At 37.9% G+C, this 18,945-nt stretch overlaps 1 protein-coding gene across 16 annotated transcripts in view; it reads right to left on the bottom strand.

Annotated features, from left to right (window-relative positions):
- The window catches only part of LOC136843759 (broad-complex core protein isoforms 1/2/3/4/5-like), a 105,963-nt gene extending 103,381 nt beyond the window's left edge, over nucleotides 1-2,582 (bottom strand). For 6 of the 16 annotated variants that reach the window (XR_010854809.1, XM_067113225.1, XM_067113302.1 and 3 more), the window contains exon 1: nucleotides 1,603-1,775. Coding sequence is in view for 6 of the 16 variants with exons in the window: in XM_067113225.1 (XP_066969326.1) it covers nucleotides 1,603-1,636 (34 nt within the window). In the remaining 10 variants the exon portion in view is untranslated. Of the gene's footprint in view, nucleotides 1-1,602 lie in introns of all 16 variants that reach the window. The other 10 variants (XM_067112557.1, XM_067113389.1, XM_067112817.1 and 7 more) reach the window with 6 other exon arrangements.
- Nucleotides 2,583-18,945: the final 16,363 nt, after the last annotated feature.

Raw genomic sequence — 18,945 nt, 5'->3', positions numbered from 1 at the left:
GAAAGGCAGGGTGGTAATTCTAAAGAAAAGTTCTGCAGGGATATTGTTTATTAATGGAATTTTTTGACTGAACAATACAGAAAAGGGTGTAGGCCCATTCAATGCAGTACAGGTGAGATAATTTGAAATGTTTAACAAAACAATGCAAGAAATTCACCATTTTTTGTTTGTGCTTTTATACAGAAAAGCTCAGTGGCAAATTGCCATGTTTAGTACCAGCCCCTTGGGGATTAATGTAAAAACAAACAAAAGACAGTAAAATTTCTCACATTATTTTGGTATTTTTCTCAGGTTATCTCACCTGTACTGCATTACAGCTTACACCTGTGTCTCTGTTGTTTGGTCAAAAAAATTTCATTAATAAACATTATGTTCATGTGGAGCTCTTCCTTACAGGGCCTCCATTCAAGTTAAAAAAAAAAAAAAAAAAAGGGGGGGGGCATAATTAGAAAACCCTTGCACCCTATATTTTAGGGTCTGGATTCCAGCATTTATGGTCCCCAACTTGGCAGGGCTTACAATATACCAGCTGCACCTTACCAACATATGTCACACCAAGCTTCATCTTACATTAAACGTCACACAAATTTCTGTCTAGATGACAATTATATAGTCCTATGGTGGATAAGTGATCATCTAAGGTAGTTCTAAGCTCAGCCACACAAGCCATGAAATTCTGGGTGAACTTTTAATAATACACATGCCATAGGCCTACTTGATGACCACAATATAGAGTAGAGAATATAGAATTTAAGCCAAAGGCCAAGCACTGGGACTTACGAGGTCATTCAACACTGAAACGGAAATTGACAGTAAGCAGGTTTTAAAGGTGTAACAAGAGGAAAACCTTGCAGTTGCACTATGAAACCGTTGCTAGAGAGGGTTGAAAGTCAGATGGAAGAAAAAGAATTTGAACAGAGGTACAGTAAATGGAATGAAAGAGGCTGAAGGGATGCTGCAAAGACCCTTAAAGTAATGCCTACAGTGTGACACATGAGGTGCACTGACAGAACTAACCCCCTACAGTCAACTACTATAATAAAGAGCATCGTCTAAAATTTTGTATATTGCACAAAAACCAGGTGTAAATAGGGTGTTGGGGTCAGGCTTCACCCACCTTTGGCCACCAAAACCTTTGGTAGGGAACCCTGCCATAGGCCTAGAGTATAATGAATTATAATATATCCATATGCATACCGTATGCTAACATCTCCGACACAAATTTGAGTTCCTGCCATAGGCCCAGAGATTAATGAATTAAAATATATCCACACGATATACCCTACGCTAAAATTTCCGACACAAATCGACACCCTGCCATAGACCTAAAGGTTTATGAATCAGAATATATCGGAACGACATTAAACTTATGACACAAATGCGTCACCCACAAAAAAACAACCCTGCCGTCGGCTAATTCTCAAGATGAATCAGACCTAGAACCATATTTGCATATTAATATTAACCCAACCACGCTAATAAAAACAAAAGGTAAAAAACACGCAACCATAGGCCTATCCGAAAGCCAATGACCTCGATTCCCAACAGATGCTTTTTCCGCCCTACCCCAACAAAAATTAAAAGTCGGAATGTTATTTATACCTTGACAAATGGCAGACGACTCCGGAATCTTCATCTAAAACACGAGGGAGGAAAATTCTAATCCACGACAGATCTCCCGACGGGAAAGTGGGCCATGGGAGCGCACATACACACACAAACGCCAGGTAGTACTAGTAGGCCAACTTATGCGGCCATTTCCGTGTGTGTCTGTGAGAGAGAGAGTGAGAGAGACAGCCATGGAGAGCGAGAGAGAGAGCGAGGGAGGGTGAGAAAGAGAGAGCGAGGGAGGGAGAGAAGGAGAGAGCGAGGGAGAGAGAAAACTTTCTTTTTTTAGCCTAATTCGCCACACAATGTTATTATTCGTTTAAAGACAGAACCACAATATACTTTTTTCGCTTGAACTATCTAATTCAGAGAGAGAGAGAGAGAGAGAGAGAGAGAGAGAGAGAGAGAGAGAGAGATTAAATGGAAGGGGGTGGGAAAACGCGAGCGAGGAAAGGGACGGGGGTTTAACTTCCTTTTAGAAAGCTATATATTAATTCGTTATGCCTTAAAGCTAGGCCGAATGCGAAGGAGACTTTCACAGCGACTTCGAAATGCGACGACAGAGGAATTCGTCGATCAATGAATTATTAAAAGATAACAAAAAAAAAATAGATAAAAGAAGCAACACCATTATGGGTCACCTCGGAGCGATGGGCGCGCCACAACGACTCGTCGGTCCGGGTCACGGGCGACTTCACGCACACAACAAAGACGACTTTTCTCTTCGTCCAATGGACGCCGAACGAAATCCGCTTTGGTTTGCACGTCGCCGAAAATCCGCCGTACACTCACGGTCACGCCGATATACAATACAACGTCCAACGCATTCGTAATACTTACGAATTTAACGAAAGAGCTCCTCTGGCGCTACGTCGGTCTACTCATCACTGCATAATAGTTTACTGACGCCTACATAGAGGGCGGGGGGATCGCGCAGTCGTGGGCGCATGACGTCACAACCCGGGGAGTTTCAACCTGGAGAAAACGATAATATATATTATATTATATTCCTCTCTCTCTCTCTCTCTCTCTCTCTCTCTCTCTCTCTCTCTCTCTCTCTCTCTCTCTCTCTCTCTCTCTCTCTCTCTCTCTCTCTCTCTCTACTGTATGTGTGTGTGCATATGCGTGTGATAGTTCATGAGAAAAAGTAATGATTGTGGTTATGTCTCTAAACGCTTAACGTTGTGTGGCGATTTAGGCTAAAAAAAAGAAAGTTCTCTCTCTCTCTCTCTCTCTCTCTCTCTCTCTCTCTCTCTCTCTCTCTCTCTCTCTCTCTCTCTCTCTCTCTTTGTGCGAGCGTGTGCGTGTATGTATGTGTGTGTGTGTGTGTGAGCTAAAATACTGTATGGCAACTTAGGCTAAGGTAATTTCTCTCTCTCTCTCTCTCTCTCTCACTGGTGTTCAATGTATGATACTTGAAACTAGATTATAGATAATTATAAACTGTATCGATTTGTTTATCTATTTACAGTTCTAATCTTACATGATAGTTTACGTTAAACTCTCTCTCTCTCTCTCTCTCTCTCTCTCTCTCTCTCTCTCTCTCTCTCTCTCTCTCTCTCTCTCTCTCTCTCTCTCTCTCTCTCTTATGTATAATGTATGATAATTTAAGCTAGGTTACAGAAAATCATAAACTATCGATTTGTCTATTTATCTATTTACGTTCTATGCGTTATCTTATATGATAGTCTAGGTTACATTCTAGTTCTCTCTCTCTCTCTCTATCCCCCTATCTTTAGCTTTCCAACGAAAATGCTGTATGGCAACTCAGGCTAAAGTAATAAATCTCTCTCTCTCTCTCTCTCTCTCTCTCTCTCTCTCTCTCTCTCTCTCTCAGACCATATTAGACGAAGAATTTCTCTCTCTCTCTCTCTCTCTCTCTCTCTCTCTCTCTCTCTCCACTAAAGCGGCAAAATGAAATATGATTCAGACTAATAAAATCAATATGACCTCTCTCTCTCTCTCTCTCTCACACACACACACACACTCACACATTGGCTACACACGCACAGTGTGTGTGTGTTTGTGCGACTTGTGTAAGTTTTATGATTGACACTAACAAAATCAATAATGCATCTCTCTCACTCTCTCTCTCTCTCTCTCTCTCTCTCTCTCTCTCTCTCTCTCTATTTCCGTTACTTTGTTCCCCCCCCCCTTCTCCTTTTATGGCTATCTCTGATCTCTAAAAAGATTACTGTTGAATAGGCCGAATGCATTATCAGTGAGAGTCCATATTAGAAAATTGTCGTAAGATGCAGCCAGCTATCACATACAATATAACATAACCGGCTATCACATGAAATATAACATAGCAAGTAGCCGTCTATAATTATAAAGAAAAAACGGATGAAGGGAACAAAAAAAAATGGTGATGGAACTTTAGACTTGTAAATAATCTATGGAGATAAGACGAGATAGGGAGCCGTTATATAGGTTTTCCTTAGTACTGTTTCTGCCATTTCTGTTACTAAAAAAGATAATTAAGTACCCTTTTCTTTCCCTTCCCCTTTGGAGATATCTAGCATGGAATAAAGTGGAGTATAAAGATTGCACTTTTATTACTTAGAGCATAAAAATAAAAAAGGGGGTCTACGAAGACTCAGTTAGGCCTGTAAGGGATGAATGTTACGTGCTCATCTATTTTAGAGAGACGTTACATAATATCCTGAAACGATACACAATCAAAATATATACCAGGGCGCTTAGATATAACCACACATACAACATGCCTGTGTTTGTGTGTGTGTGAGTGTATGTGAAAGAGAGAGAAAGACCATTAACATTACTATTATTATTAGTGGTTTTAAATCATATTTATTAATGGTATCACTTCAGATATTATCTTATGCACACACAAACACACATTACACACTTCCCTTTACTGTATTGCAAATTTGATTTTACACAATAAAAGCTATGCGTTTACCTTTTAATTAAAGTGATACCACTGATATATATGATTTCAAAAACTACTAATACCAACAGTAATGATAACGATCTTCCTTACTCTTTCACACGCGCGCGCGCACACACACAAAGTATCGTTGTTTATGTTAAGTTATCTAAACGCTCCGGCATTAATTTTTATTGTATATCGTCTCAGGAGTTTGTTTTGCAACTTCTCTTTAGAATGGATGAGCACGAGACAGCAATCCCCTATAGGCTTAACTGAGCTTTCGTAGACCCATGTCCCTGATTTGGAAGCGTGTAGTGTGTATGTATGTGTGTGTATACATATATATAAAATCCACTGCATAAAATATGATCTAAATTAATCCTCCACTTGAAATGTGCATGTGTGACAGTATATAGACATATTCATAAATAATCAAATACTGCGTGTATTTGATTATGTAAGTACGTATCGGAATACGTAAACATGTAATTAAATAGATATGTGTAATGTACCAAAATAAAAAAATTAAGTAAATTAGATGCGTAAATTCTATATTTATTCTTTCTTGTGTATATAAACACCGAGTTTCTACATGTATCAGGTTATTTATAGAGATATGAGCTATTGAACGCCAAAGGCCAAGCACCGGGACCTATGAGGTCATTTAGCGCTGAAACGGAAACTGACAGTAAAAAGGTCTGAAAGGTGTAACAGGGGGAAAACCTCGCAGTTGCGCTATAAAGCAATTGTTAGGAAAAGGTGGAAAGGAAGACGGAAGAAAGATCATTTGAACGGAGGCATAGTAAAAGGAATGAAAGGGGTTTGCAATTAAGGGCTGAAGGGACGCTGCAAAGAACTTGAGTAAAGCACTGATGGCACTAACCCCCCTCCGGGGATATACATATATCTATTTGATAAATTCGTACATACATGTATGAATTCTGATACAGTATTCAGACAGCCACGATCTCCAGTGAAAGCCACTTGGCTTACAGAGTCCCTTTCGGCAGGGTCAAACGTTACATTGCACGGGAGAGAGAGAGAGAGAGAGAGAGAGAGAGAGAGAGAGAGAGAGAGAGAGAGAGAGAGAGAGAGGGGGGGGCGGGGGAAGGACGGTAGTAAAAAGTAATAGTTCGTTTAAAAACAGAGTAAGCTCGTGTAGGAACACAAGAACACACACGCACACACAAAAAGCGAACGACATAAACCTTCAACGATTTTGAAACTGCGCAGTCGCAGAGCGCGCCTGTCGTAACGCCTCCATTCATCCGAAGAGATACTCCAAGCGACTTTGTGATGGAAATTTGATAACGAATATGATGCAATTACATCAAATAATACAGACAAATTGCAAACCTAGTGGAAGAGTTGATTATTCACGTCGATCGTGTAAGTGCTCTTTGCATTTCAACAGCAAACGGGTTTCAGAAATATCTAACCCAGAAAGCTGATACCGTGTGCGATCTGAGTAGTTATATACATGAATACATACACATACACAAAAAGACACACTCACACACACATAGAGACAGATATTAAATTATTCCCTAGTTTTAAGACTAGATGCAGTACATGTGCATAAATACATAAATCATATATATGTATATACTGTACTAGCTGAAGCCGCTGGGAAAGTTCAAATTGGAAAGACAGAGTGCCAAGTACTTTCGTGTATTTTAACACATCTTCGGGGTGCATTTTAACACATCTTCGGGGCACCCCGAAGATGTGTTAAAATACACGAAAGTACTTGGCACTCTGTCTTTTCAATTTGAACTTTCCCAGTAGCTTCAGCTAATAAACAAAATCACGCGCTTACTTTTTGTGATCTCTTAGTATATATACGTATATACAGTACATTATACACACACATACATATATATATATATATATATATATATACATATATATATATATATATATATATATATATATATATATATATATATATATATATATATATATATATATTGTATACATATATAATATATATGTACATTTATATTAAATATATATATAATATATATATATATATATATATATATATATATATATATATATATATATATATATATATATATATATATATATATATGTACAATATCCAATCATCCATATGCATGCTAGTATCGCACCAGCCCCGGTTTTTTTTGACATGCCCCTAGGTTAGGTTAGGTTTAAGTCAGGTTAAGGTTTATTATAAATTTAGAGTCGAAAGTAATTTGGGTGTGGGAATTACAATGAAATTATTTTCAAGAAAATTCTATGGTTAGTTTTTAAGATATGGCGCCCCGCTTTTTTCAGGGAAAGGTCCAGGTACTCTGTTACATCTCGGGAAAATGCCTCCGGGCATTATTTAATGTGTGTCTCTCCCTCCCCTCCCCCCCCGCCCCCACAACATTTCCTCCTTTTATAGGTCATCCAAACCAAGGTCTAGAGAATACGTGTATTCCCTAGGCCTTGATCCAAACCACTGGACACAGACGTGGCTGTTGTTGGTAATCATCAACGATGCTGATGCGCTTTTGTCTTTCATGATGAGTTTTATCAAACATTAATTACTGCTGAACCCAATGGCGATGAGATGACGTCACAAAGCCGCGTCATAAAACCTGGGAACAAAATAGGGTTCGTTGGTGTCTTTCTACCTATCTATCTGTCCATCTGTCTATTTAATATTTACGTTTGGAGAGAGAGAGGAAAATGCGACTCATGGGCTGTGTTAAATCTTATGGGGTTTGAATTCTAAAGTACTTAGTCAACGGCCTTCAGCGTCGCTTTAGTCTAAAAGAATTACTATTTTAACTTCAGTGATTATCCTTGTTGAATGCAACTCGCCCCTTGAACAATTTTAAGTTTTTTTTTTTTTTAGCTCTTCCTTTTGAGGAAAAATGACTAAATAATTCGAATATTCCTTATAAAAAATCGTGTTACATATCTTGCCGGGCAATGCGGCGTCGTCAACAAATGATGACGTCACTGTCGCGACAAAGCGAGACTACTCTCTCTCTCTCTCTCTCTCTCTCTCTCTCTAATTTCGTATTCTATTCTCGCTATCAGTCACCGACATTCCAACACGGTCAAGATATTCTAAGACACTGATTAGTAAGGAGACCCGAATTCTTCTTTCCATTGCCTGCATGAGGATTACGCGAGTATATATCCTCACTTCTTGGCCTGGTCCTCACACGTGCCCAAAGACCAGAAGTGTAACAAACGTTTTACTGCCTGGGGTTCATCGGTGGTCACCCATTCGAGTAACGATCGGAGCCAACGCTGCTTCGCTTTATTGATATAAAAACACTAGCGAAGTAGCTAACGTGTCATTGCATAGTACATCTCGATCATCATTTTCTTAATCCAAGCAATGCAGAAGTTACTTCAAATGCGAAGAGACGCAATATACGCTTTTCAAAAGTATGACTAAGTATTTTTATCATTTATATACGTGAAATCACTCAAACACGCACATGCACAGAGGTTTGTCATGTAATCGTAAACACACACACACACACACACACACACACACACAGAGCGAGCGATGATAGACGTTATCAAGGATACTTCACTTTAATGACGGCCAAAATTAACATCAGACAATGAACTAAAGCATAGGTAATGTTTAGATTTTGAGTTCGTCATGACTAGCGAAGTACTGTGATCACCCGGGTTCGGAGTCCACACAGTACATACTGTACAGCTCTCAACACAAAGGTGGCTCAGAAAATGTGCCAAAAAGTAGGCCTATGCTATGCAAAAAGCATATTACCTTTGAAGTAGTTACAGGAGAGATATGAAAAGCATTTGCAGATTTATGAATAACAAGTTTAACAAGTAATAAATGCACCGAAGTTTGTTCAGCGCAATCGAGTTTTCTGTACAGCGTAAAATCAAGGCCACCGAAAATAGGTCTATCTTTCGGTGGTCTCGGTGTAATGCTGTATGATCCGTGGCCCATGAAACTTTAACCCAGGGCCGGTGGTGCCTATCCTATATCGCTGCCAGAAGCACGATTATGGCTAACTTTAACCTTAAATAAAATAAAAACTACTGAGGCTAGAGGGCTGTAATCTGGTATAGCCTATTTGATGATTGGAGGGTGGATGATAAACATACCAATCTGCAGCCCTCTAGCCTCAGTAGTTTATAAGATCAGAGGGCGGACAGAAAAGTGCAGACGAACAGACAAAGCCGGCACAGTAGTTTTCTTTTACAGAAAACTAAAAAAACGATAAATGGGTGATTGCAATAAACAGATAAATGACAGATTTACGAATGAGTCATTCGCAAAGATTGTTGAATGAGCCCGCTCACGAGATCTGAGAAAATGAAACTATGTCTTCGGGCGCGTTTCCTTAAAAATCCATCACGCCCTTGTTGACCTCAGCGGTGAATTATGTGTCCGGTGGTCAGTCGACTGGGTAGCATCTTGGGTAGCTTAGGGATTGGGGTTAGCAACCTCATTCCAAAAAGATTTAATGAAATCAGGAAAGTTAATACTTTCTAAAGCCACTTCCCCTTTTGAACTGGAAAGGTGTATGGAGAGAGAGAGAAAGAGAGAGAGAGAATAAAATTTCAGTGGCCTTAAGAATCCGTTAATTCTTAAAATCCACACACACACGCACACACACACACACACACACACACACAGAGAGAGAGAGAGAGAGAGAGAGAGAGAGAGGAGGGAAGCTGGAGAGTATCATTAATGAGATGCAGATATCCGCGTTGAAGCTGATATTTACAAGAACCTCCCGCTTATGATGCTCCAAGCAACAGCAGTGCCTCTTTCCTTCCTTCAGATTTATAATCTACAAGAAAACTGCAGAGAGGTTTTTTTTTTTTTACCCCAAGTGAAAGTACGAAGCAATATGAAAAGTACATCAAATCTATGGCATTCTGTTCCTTGCAAAGATTCAAGAAAACATCTTGTTATGATGAAAGAAGACACCTGAGCTAAATAGTTTCATTTTAAGCAAGCTTTACTTGTGGCACTAGAGAGAAAGAGAGAGAGAGAGAGAGAGAGAGAGAGAGAGAGAGAAGTGATATGGCATGGGCAGACTACCTGACTGTACAGTATATTCTTTGACAACCAGATTTTTTTAGACAGCAATAAATAAATTGTCTTCTAATTTGCCTGGAAGCACATAACAGAAGGGAGACGAATTCATTTGTAAGACAGATGGGTGTGTCTCATAATGGCGTCGCAACCTCTAAGGTCAATAACGAGAGCAACCCGAAGGAACAAGAACATGGTAGACCCACACATTCTGCTCCCCATCATTCACCCTGATGGGAGTCCCTCAGGGTTGGTTGTTTTGCATCAGGGAGGCCCTATGCCAGCATAGACCCAAGCCCGAAGGCAAGCCAAGTATTGAACCAATAGAGACCATCTCCCCCCAAGAAAGTCAGTTTCTACATTAGCGTAAAAAATGGTCTTTTTTGGTCTCATTGTAGAATAAAGAAGATAAAACTAAAATACCGGTAAATCCAGATGGAATACAGTCTTTAGGCCAAAGGCCAAGCACTGGGACCAATGGGGTCATTCAGCGCTGAAACGGAAATTGACAGTAAAAGTTTAAAAGGTGTAACAGGAGGAAAACCTCGCAGTTGCACTATGAATCAGTTGTTAGGAGAGCGTGGAAAGTAAGATAGAAGAAAGTGAATATGAAAGGAGGTACAGTGAAAGGAAGGAAAGGGGTTGCAGCTAGGGGTCGAAGTCACGCTACAAAGAACTTTAACTGATGGCACTACCCCACTGCGGGGCAAGCCAGATATTGAACCAACGGAGACTATTTCCCCTCACCAGAACCATTTTCTATATTAGTGAAAAAATGTCTTTTTTTTATCTTATTATGGAATAAAGAAGATAAAACTAAAATCCCGGTAAATCCAGATGGAATACGCTTATCGCCTATCTGTCACAAACAGGCTGAATACACCTTTTTGGTAGTCCTAACCAGTGCTTCCTACGATTACCCACTATTTGCCAAAGATTCGTTCACCACTTACGGTTTGTTTACTCGTTTCCAACGTGTCTGTGATATGTATGCAATAAGTTTCCAACGCGAATTTATCGGTTTATGACTTGTTTTACAGCAGTATGGGCAGAGTCTTGGCAAGCATTCATTCAATTTTTGGCTTGCACGTTTCTCGGACAGATAAAAGAACCAAAAATTGAGTTTGGAATACGTAGGAACATCATTCAAAATGTCAGGAGATTATGAATAATTACCTACCATAAATAAAAGAAGTGATCGTTGTCTTCACTTTTAAAAAAATAACGAAGAAAAAACATGAGCTAAATTGTCTATAAGTAGAGACCATATTTATTCTATTCTAGTTAACTTAGGAAACTAATCTTAGTGAGGTTCAATTAGCCGTTAATAGACAACTCGAGAGTCAACAGGTTGGATCAATCTTCCCTACCAATTGCTTTCTAGAAGACAGAACCCTCAAACGGTTTTTCCTAGATGATCCAAAAGGCCTCCAGTGGTCGTCTGAAAAAGAAAGGTCCTTGAATCTTAATCTGATTAGCCGCGCCCACCTTCGTCTCTATATTCAAAAAGTATGATCGTTGGTTGACAGCATTATTTGCCAAAATATGGAATATCTGTCCGCTTAAATTTCGCAAAAAAACTCACGGTAGAACGTCCTGGTTGTGACACCTGTCAAACCTTAATATTAACAAATGATATTATAAGAGGCATGAAAAAGCGCAATAAATGTAAAAATTTCTTATTCGTTTAATATTGTTATTTTGTTCTGCGTCACGCCATTACCTTTCAGAGATTGCGTGTGTGCACATTAGCCATCTAGAGTCTATCTACCATTCAAGTTTCTGTGTAGACAAGGTTGAAGAAATAAAAATATATATCTAAAATCATTAAGGTAAGGCAAGGTCATTATTTCTTACAAGACTATCATCTAAGTCTAACTGAAAACTAAAGATGTCTTTTGCTACTCCCTTTCTCTCTCTTACTTCGGTTTCTTTCAGTTGCCGCCTTTTCTTATCAATATATCCCTCATTAAGTAAAAAGCAGCAGCAACTACTCCGACCAAACAAAAAGAAAATAAATAAGTTACGAAGCTATTTGGCTTCGCCCTAACGTACAGACAGAATGGTCAAGTGATGCGGATCACTCGAACAGGTCTTTCCCTCCCCATCCCCCCAATGCCCCCCCCCCTTCCCTCCCATCCACCCCAACGTCCCCTCCACAACCGGCACAGACTGCGAGAAGACGTTAAAAGTACGTAACCCGCAGTCGTTTGCTGGATACGGTTTATATCGCCAGGAGCAGTCCATAATTTAGGCAGTCCTCATATACCTAGACCGTGCTCCCAGCCAGCTCCGTTACGGTCCACCCAGACTCACAACCGGAAAGAGGAGAGCGTGTACCTGTGCCGGAGTCTTTCTCATTTGGCGGTTAAAGGAGGGGAGACGATCGTACCTCGGATTACCATTGGGGAATCTTTCAAAAAGGTGGAGTTCGCATCTGGCGTCCTTCAGGAATGGGGTCTGGGTTCAAATCAAGTATCATCTGAAGTTAGTTACAAATTCCAATACATTCGAGCGTCTATAGTCACGGGAAATCGAAAATATTACAATGTCGCAAATAGAACATTTAATGATTATTATTATTATTATTATTATTATTATTATTATTATTATTATTATTATTATTATTATTATTATTACTCAGAAGATAAACCCTCTTTCTTATGGAACAAGCCTGCAGCAGCCACTGACTTGAGATTCAAGCTTCCGAAGAATATGGTGTTCATTTGAAAGAAGTTACAGAAGCTAATAAGAAATACAGAAAGAAGAGATCAATTATTGGAAAATCAACAAAATGAACTAATAAATAAACAGATAAAAATGTAATTAAATTAGTAAAATACAAGGTGAATCAACATTCAAAATAGGCGGGTTTCATGAAATCAGATCGACGGGAACGAACTCAGATGAAATTAAGAATAACAAGTAAAAAATGCGCCGAAGTTTCTTCGGCGCAATCGAGTTTTCTGTACAGCATATAACCAAGGCCACCGAAAATAGATCTATTTTTTGGTGGTCTCGGTATAATGCTGTATGAGCCACGGCACATGAAACTTTAACCACGGCCCGGTCTGTCCTATATCATTGCCAGATGCACGATTATGGCTAACTTTAACCTTAAATAAAATTAAAACTACTGAGGCTAGAGGGCTGCAATTTGGTATGCTTGATGATTGGAGGGTGGGTGATCAACATACCAATTTGCAGCCCTCTAGCCTCAGTAGTTTTTAAGATCTGAGGGCGGACAGAAAAGTGCGGACGGATACACAAAGCCATCTCAATAGTTTTCTTTTACGGATCGAAGTAACTTTAGAATTTTGTTAATTGCAGGTGAAGATTTAACGCTTATGCTGTAGAAAGAAAAACCTGATTTTTTAAAGTTCTGCACTGCAAGGTATTTCGTTTCCACAAGTGTTTTGAAAGCACACTTGTGGAAACGAAATACCTTGCAGTGAAGAAGTTAAAAAAAATCAGGGTTTTCTATCTACAGCATATAAGCGCTAAATTTTCACCCGTAATTAACAAAATTCTAAAGATACTCCGGTCCCTAACCAATTTTTTCCTTTCAAAACACACGCACAGGGTAACGGAACACATCACCACTCCTAATCATTTCCCAGCCGTGCCTGGTGGCTCATTATGGTACGCAAGGTACAATTTAAAAGCCTCGGACATATGCCAGGAAATTCAGACACCTGAACCGCTTTCACTATTTGGATTTGTTCCAATAATATTTTATGACACAGGTGACGCATTCTTAATGACACTATCACTCGTATGATCGGGATATATCAATGGCAGGACATGCTTGCTCTCTACAGAGCTGGTCTCCCGATCAGTGACGTTGAACTTTGATGGGCCTGGTCATTATCTGAGTGGGTGTTCGCCTAGAAAGGTACAGACGCGGTCAGCAGATACAAACCCTAGAAGGGCATGGGACTAGCAAGCTCATCCTGGGATGTGACACAGTTTATGTACATTGTATATATGTATATGTATGTATATTAGGTTTTTATATAGATCAAGGTGATATATATGTATATATATACATATACATATATATACATATATGTATATATGTGTATGTATACATATACATATATATATAATTATATATATTATACTATATATATATATATATATATATATATATATATATATATATATATATATATATATATATATATATAGGCTATGCATAATACTATATATGTTTTATATATATTATATATATATATATATATATATATATATATATATATATATATATATATATATATATATATATATATATATATATACATTTATATATCATCTTGATCTAAATAAAAACCTTGATTATTAAGAAAATGCATCACAGGTGAAATTGTGTCACAGATGAAACTGAGCCATTTCACTACGACATTCGATTTGGGTGTCAGGGAATCAGGGGCCGCGTCTGAGTCTTAAATTGTACCCTACGTGTTATTAGGGACACCTGTCACGAATCCAATTAAATTATTATAATTAGTGAGAAGTTAAGAGGCCTGTACTGGGTTATTCACTTTTGCAAAAGAGATAAATGAATAAATGCGAGAGAGAGAGCGGCCGATAACGCATAGATAGCAATTTAAGTAAGAAAATGACAAGAGTTATGTTAAAAGCAACTTCTCAGTTTTCTAAAAAATAAATAAATGTCACCTCTGACGTCACGAGAAAATTTTATATAATAATTTGTGGACTAAAAGTTATACTTGATAATAAAATCACATATGGTGTCATGAGAAGAAACAATAATTCATGGATTGATATTTACACTTGATAATTTAAAAAAAATAATCATCCCTGAGACCATGAAAAAATGATATAAATGATTTGTGGAATAACAGTTACAACTGATAATTTAAAAAAAAAATAATCTGTGCAGTCATAAGAAGATATTACAATAATTTCTGGACTAAAAATTACACTTGATAACTAAAAAAAAAATGATCACCTCTGATGTCATGAGAAAATTATATAATAATTTGTGGACTAAACGTTATACTTGATAAAAAAAATTGCATCCATCATGAGAAGGTGTAATAATTTCTGGACTAAAAGTTACACTTGATTATTATAAAAATACTCACCTCTTACGCCATGAGAAAAGTATATAATAATCTGTGGAATAAAAGTTACACTTGGTAATTAAACTGACCACCTAGCCAGGCAGAAGGTCGATAACCATAACTGGTATATATAACAGGTGCTTGTTGATTACCTGTACCCAGTGACATCGGACTCTTCCTGTATCTAATGAAAGATAAATTATCTTCGAGTGCGTTCTCTCTCTCTCTCTCTCTCTCTCTCTCTCTCTCTCTCTCTCTCTCTCTCTCTCTCTCTCTCTCTATCTATATATATATATATATATATATATATATATATATATATATATATATATATATATATATATGTATATATATATATATATACATATTTGTAATATATATACATATGCATATACATATTACGTATATATATATATATATATATGTATATATATAGTATATATGCATATCATTTATATAAAGCGTTTCCCTTCCCTTTACTATTATTATTATTATTATTATTATTATTATTATTATTATTATTATTATTATTATTATTATTATTATTATTATTATGTTTAACTAGGAAATAACTGGAAAACAATTCCACCTATGGAATTACTTTCTCCTCAACATTGAACTAACAGTGACAATCAGATTCATATAAATTTTGCATATCTCTTGTTGCTGTTGTTGTTGTTGTTGTTGTTGTTGTTGTTCTTCTTCTTCTTCTTCTTCTTCTTCTTCTTCTTCTTCTTCTTCTTCTTCTTCTTCTTCTCTCTCTCTCTCTCTCTCTCTCTCTCTCTCTCTCTCTCTCTCTCTCCTGACAACTTTCAAGATCTGACACCTATCGTACCTCTGAGCATCAACGTTCCGTAAGCGGCGGAATAAAGCGACATCAAAAAAGGGTTAATCGTCGTGACTATGTAATCCGGTGTCAGGCGTAAAGAGTAAAGGTCAAAGTTACCGAACTGGAGGGATTTATTGCGCATTTCTTGTGCGCAGAAGGTCAAGGACATATACTTCATCATCGCCTTCCATCATAAAGATCATAATGCGAAAGAAAAATAGACCATTTCTAATCAGGGTCGTACTTGACCTCAGAAGGTGAGATTTTCGTTTCTCCTGAGACAAAAAAAAAAAAAAAAAAATATTCACAAGTATAAAAAATTCTAACATTTTAATCTGGTTGTTTTCTTTTTTATGGACATAAATAATAGCTCTGGAAGATGGGAGAGAAAACAAAATTATATTGTGATAGAAAAATTCTTAACCGCGTGGTTATTATTATTATTATTATTATTATTATTATTATTATTATTATTATTATTATTATTATTATTATTATTATTATTATTATTATTATTATTATTATTATTATTATTATTAATGGTTGACATACATTCACCCTTGTTAGGAGACAGCCTTTTTTTTATTTTCTACCTCTCTTCCGATAACCTCTTTTTGCTCTTACCGTGAAGGCCGAAGTTTAAGCTTAATATTATAATCAGAAAGAAACAACAATACGGATTGCGTCCAGTGAAGCAGACAGAACGTAAACAAGAAGAGAGGAATAATAAAAAAAAATCCGACGTCAGTGACGAATAAGGCATTTAATAACTGGAATTAAGAAAACATCATTAACATCGGAGTATGTCTAATATTTCTAAAAGCAGAACTGGAAACTGGGACAGTTCGAGCCCTCGAATAGAATTTGAAAAGCAGAGCTGGAATCTGGAACAGTTCGAGTCCTCGAATAGAATTTGAAAAGCAGAACTGGAAACTGGAACAGTTCGAGTCCTCGAATAGAATTTGAAAAGCAGAACTGGAACCTGGAACAGTTCGAGTCCTCGAATAGAATTTGAAAAGCAGAGCTGGAATCTGGAACAGTTCGAGTCCTCGAATAGAATTTGAAAAGCAGAACTGGAAACTGGAACAGTTCGAGTCCTCGAATAGAATTTGAAAAGCAGAACTGGAAACTGGAACAGTTCGAGTCCTCGAATAGAATTTGAAAAGTAGAACTGGAACCTGGAACAGTTCGAGTCCTCGAATAGAATTTGAAAAGCAGAGCTGGAGTCTGGAACAGTTCGAGTCCTCGAATAGAATTTGAAAAGCAGAACTGGAAACTGGAACAGTTCGATCCCTCGAATAGAATTAGAAAAGCAGAACTGGAAACTGGAACAATTCGATCCCTCGAATAGAATTTTAAAAGCAGAACTGGAAACTGGAACAGTTCGATCCCTCTGAGAAAAATTATGTGATTTGAACACTTGAAAGTTTCGAAAACAGAGTTAAGTCTCAGAGATCCTGAACTTTATTGTTGATTATGTGTTCCAACTCGGTATTAGGTCAGGATCAACAAATAACAAACAAAGACAAGGACAATCGAGTTTGAGTCTAAACAACAAAGATGGTTGGGAACACAATATCAATTTGAAGAGGAACCAATGATCATAAACACAGACTCATAGGTAGGAAAGGGAGCAGATGTTACGCAATTAACAACTGAAGTAAATCCATAGACGAGTTGAGAGAGAAGAGTAGAGCCATTAGTATTCAGTTTGGCTAACAGGCACACGATCCCTATACAGTGTCAAATCTACCATAAAATGGAAAACTGCAGTATCTGCAAAATTTCCGAAATTGAGATATGCCAGCTATTGGGCTCGTGAAACACTAATACACAAGTTACTGCAGTTTCAGAATGATTCTACAATGCTTTACTTAGGGGGTCCCATTTGCAGTATCTGCAAGATCAGTAGGAAGGCAAGGGAGTATCTACCATTTTTCTCAGTTTTTTAATTTTGCAGATACTGCAGTCTTCCACTTTTAGGCAGAAATGTTGCAAAGAGATAACAGGAGTGAAATCATGAGGGATGATAAAAGATTTCTCTCGAGTCCAGAGGAGAAATTGAGCGAACGTTATAGTCTGTAAGATAAAACCAACGAAAGCTCTTGCCTTTTGAACTGAGTATAGAATTTAGGCCAAAGGCCAAGCACTAGGACCTATGAGGTCATTCAGCGCCGAAACGGAAATTGATAGTAAAAGGTTTGAAAGGGGTAATAGGAGGAAAACTTCGCAGTTGCACTATGAATCAATTGTTAGGAGAGGGTGGAAAGTAAGATGGAAGAAAGAGAATATGAAAGGAGGTACAGTAAAAGTAACGAAAGGGGATGCAGCTAGGGACCGAAGGCACGCTGCAGAGAACCTTAAGTAATGCCTTCAGTGCACCGCACGAGTCGCGCAGACTGCAGTACCCCCCTACAGAGGCTCTTGCCTTTTAAACATCATTGTAATAGGAATGATAACAGTAACGGTAGCAATTGCGTTGGTAAACATCTTGAAAGTCTGAGAGAAATAAAAGAAGCAGCAACAGTGGCATAAGAACTCTCTCTCTCTCTCTCTCTCTCTCTCTCTCTCTCTCTCTCTCTCTCTCTTCCTTAACTGTACCTTGCTCCTTCGGCCGGTCACTATAAGAGTCAGGACACGTGATTCAGTGTCTCCTAAAAGTAATTTAAATGTATTTTAATTCATGATGAATGGTATCCTGCCAGCACGGGCTCTTGCTCCTGAAACAGCTCGAAACACGAGGCGAAAGACGTACATGAGGAGCATATAAAATTCTGTCAGAGGTTTATGTGGTCGTCAGAGTGGGCTTACTTGTCTTACTAATACAAATGGAATGGACTGTGCAGTTTAGGCCAAAGGCCAAACACTGTGGCCTACAAGGTCATTCCGCGCTGGAAACGAAAATGAGAGTTGGTAGGTTTGAAATGTGCAACAGGAGGAAAAGATGGCAGTTGCACTATGAAAAAACTGTTAGGAGAGGATGGACAGCAAGATGGAAGAAAGATAATACGAATGGAGGTACAGTAAAAGGAATGAAAGGGGTTGCAGCTAGAGGCCGAAGGGACGCTGCAATGAACCTTTAGTAATGCCTACAGTGCACCCCGTGAGGTGCACTGACGGCGCTACCCCGTTACGGGGGTCTTACTAATAGAGAAAAAAGTGATTAGGTCTGACTTACAAAACAATTTAACCGGAAAAAACACAATTACTCTATCGAGCCACAGTACACAATATTATTATTACTATTATTATTATTATTATTATTATTATTATTATTATTATTATTATTATTATTATTATTATTATTATTATTATTATTCAGAAGATGAACCCTATTCATCTGGAACAAGCCCACCAAAGGGGCCACTGACTTGAAATTCAAGCTTCCAAAGAATATTATGGTGTTCATTCGAAAGAAGCAACAGAAAGTAAAGGGAAATACAGAAAGAGAAGATCAGTTATAAGA

This window comes from Macrobrachium rosenbergii, chromosome 1 (genome assembly GCF_040412425.1).
Source record: "Macrobrachium rosenbergii isolate ZJJX-2024 chromosome 1, ASM4041242v1, whole genome shotgun sequence".
In the NCBI taxonomy this organism is placed as follows: domain Eukaryota; kingdom Metazoa; phylum Arthropoda; class Malacostraca; order Decapoda; family Palaemonidae; genus Macrobrachium; species Macrobrachium rosenbergii.
This window is presented reverse-complemented; position numbering and strand designations above follow the sequence as displayed.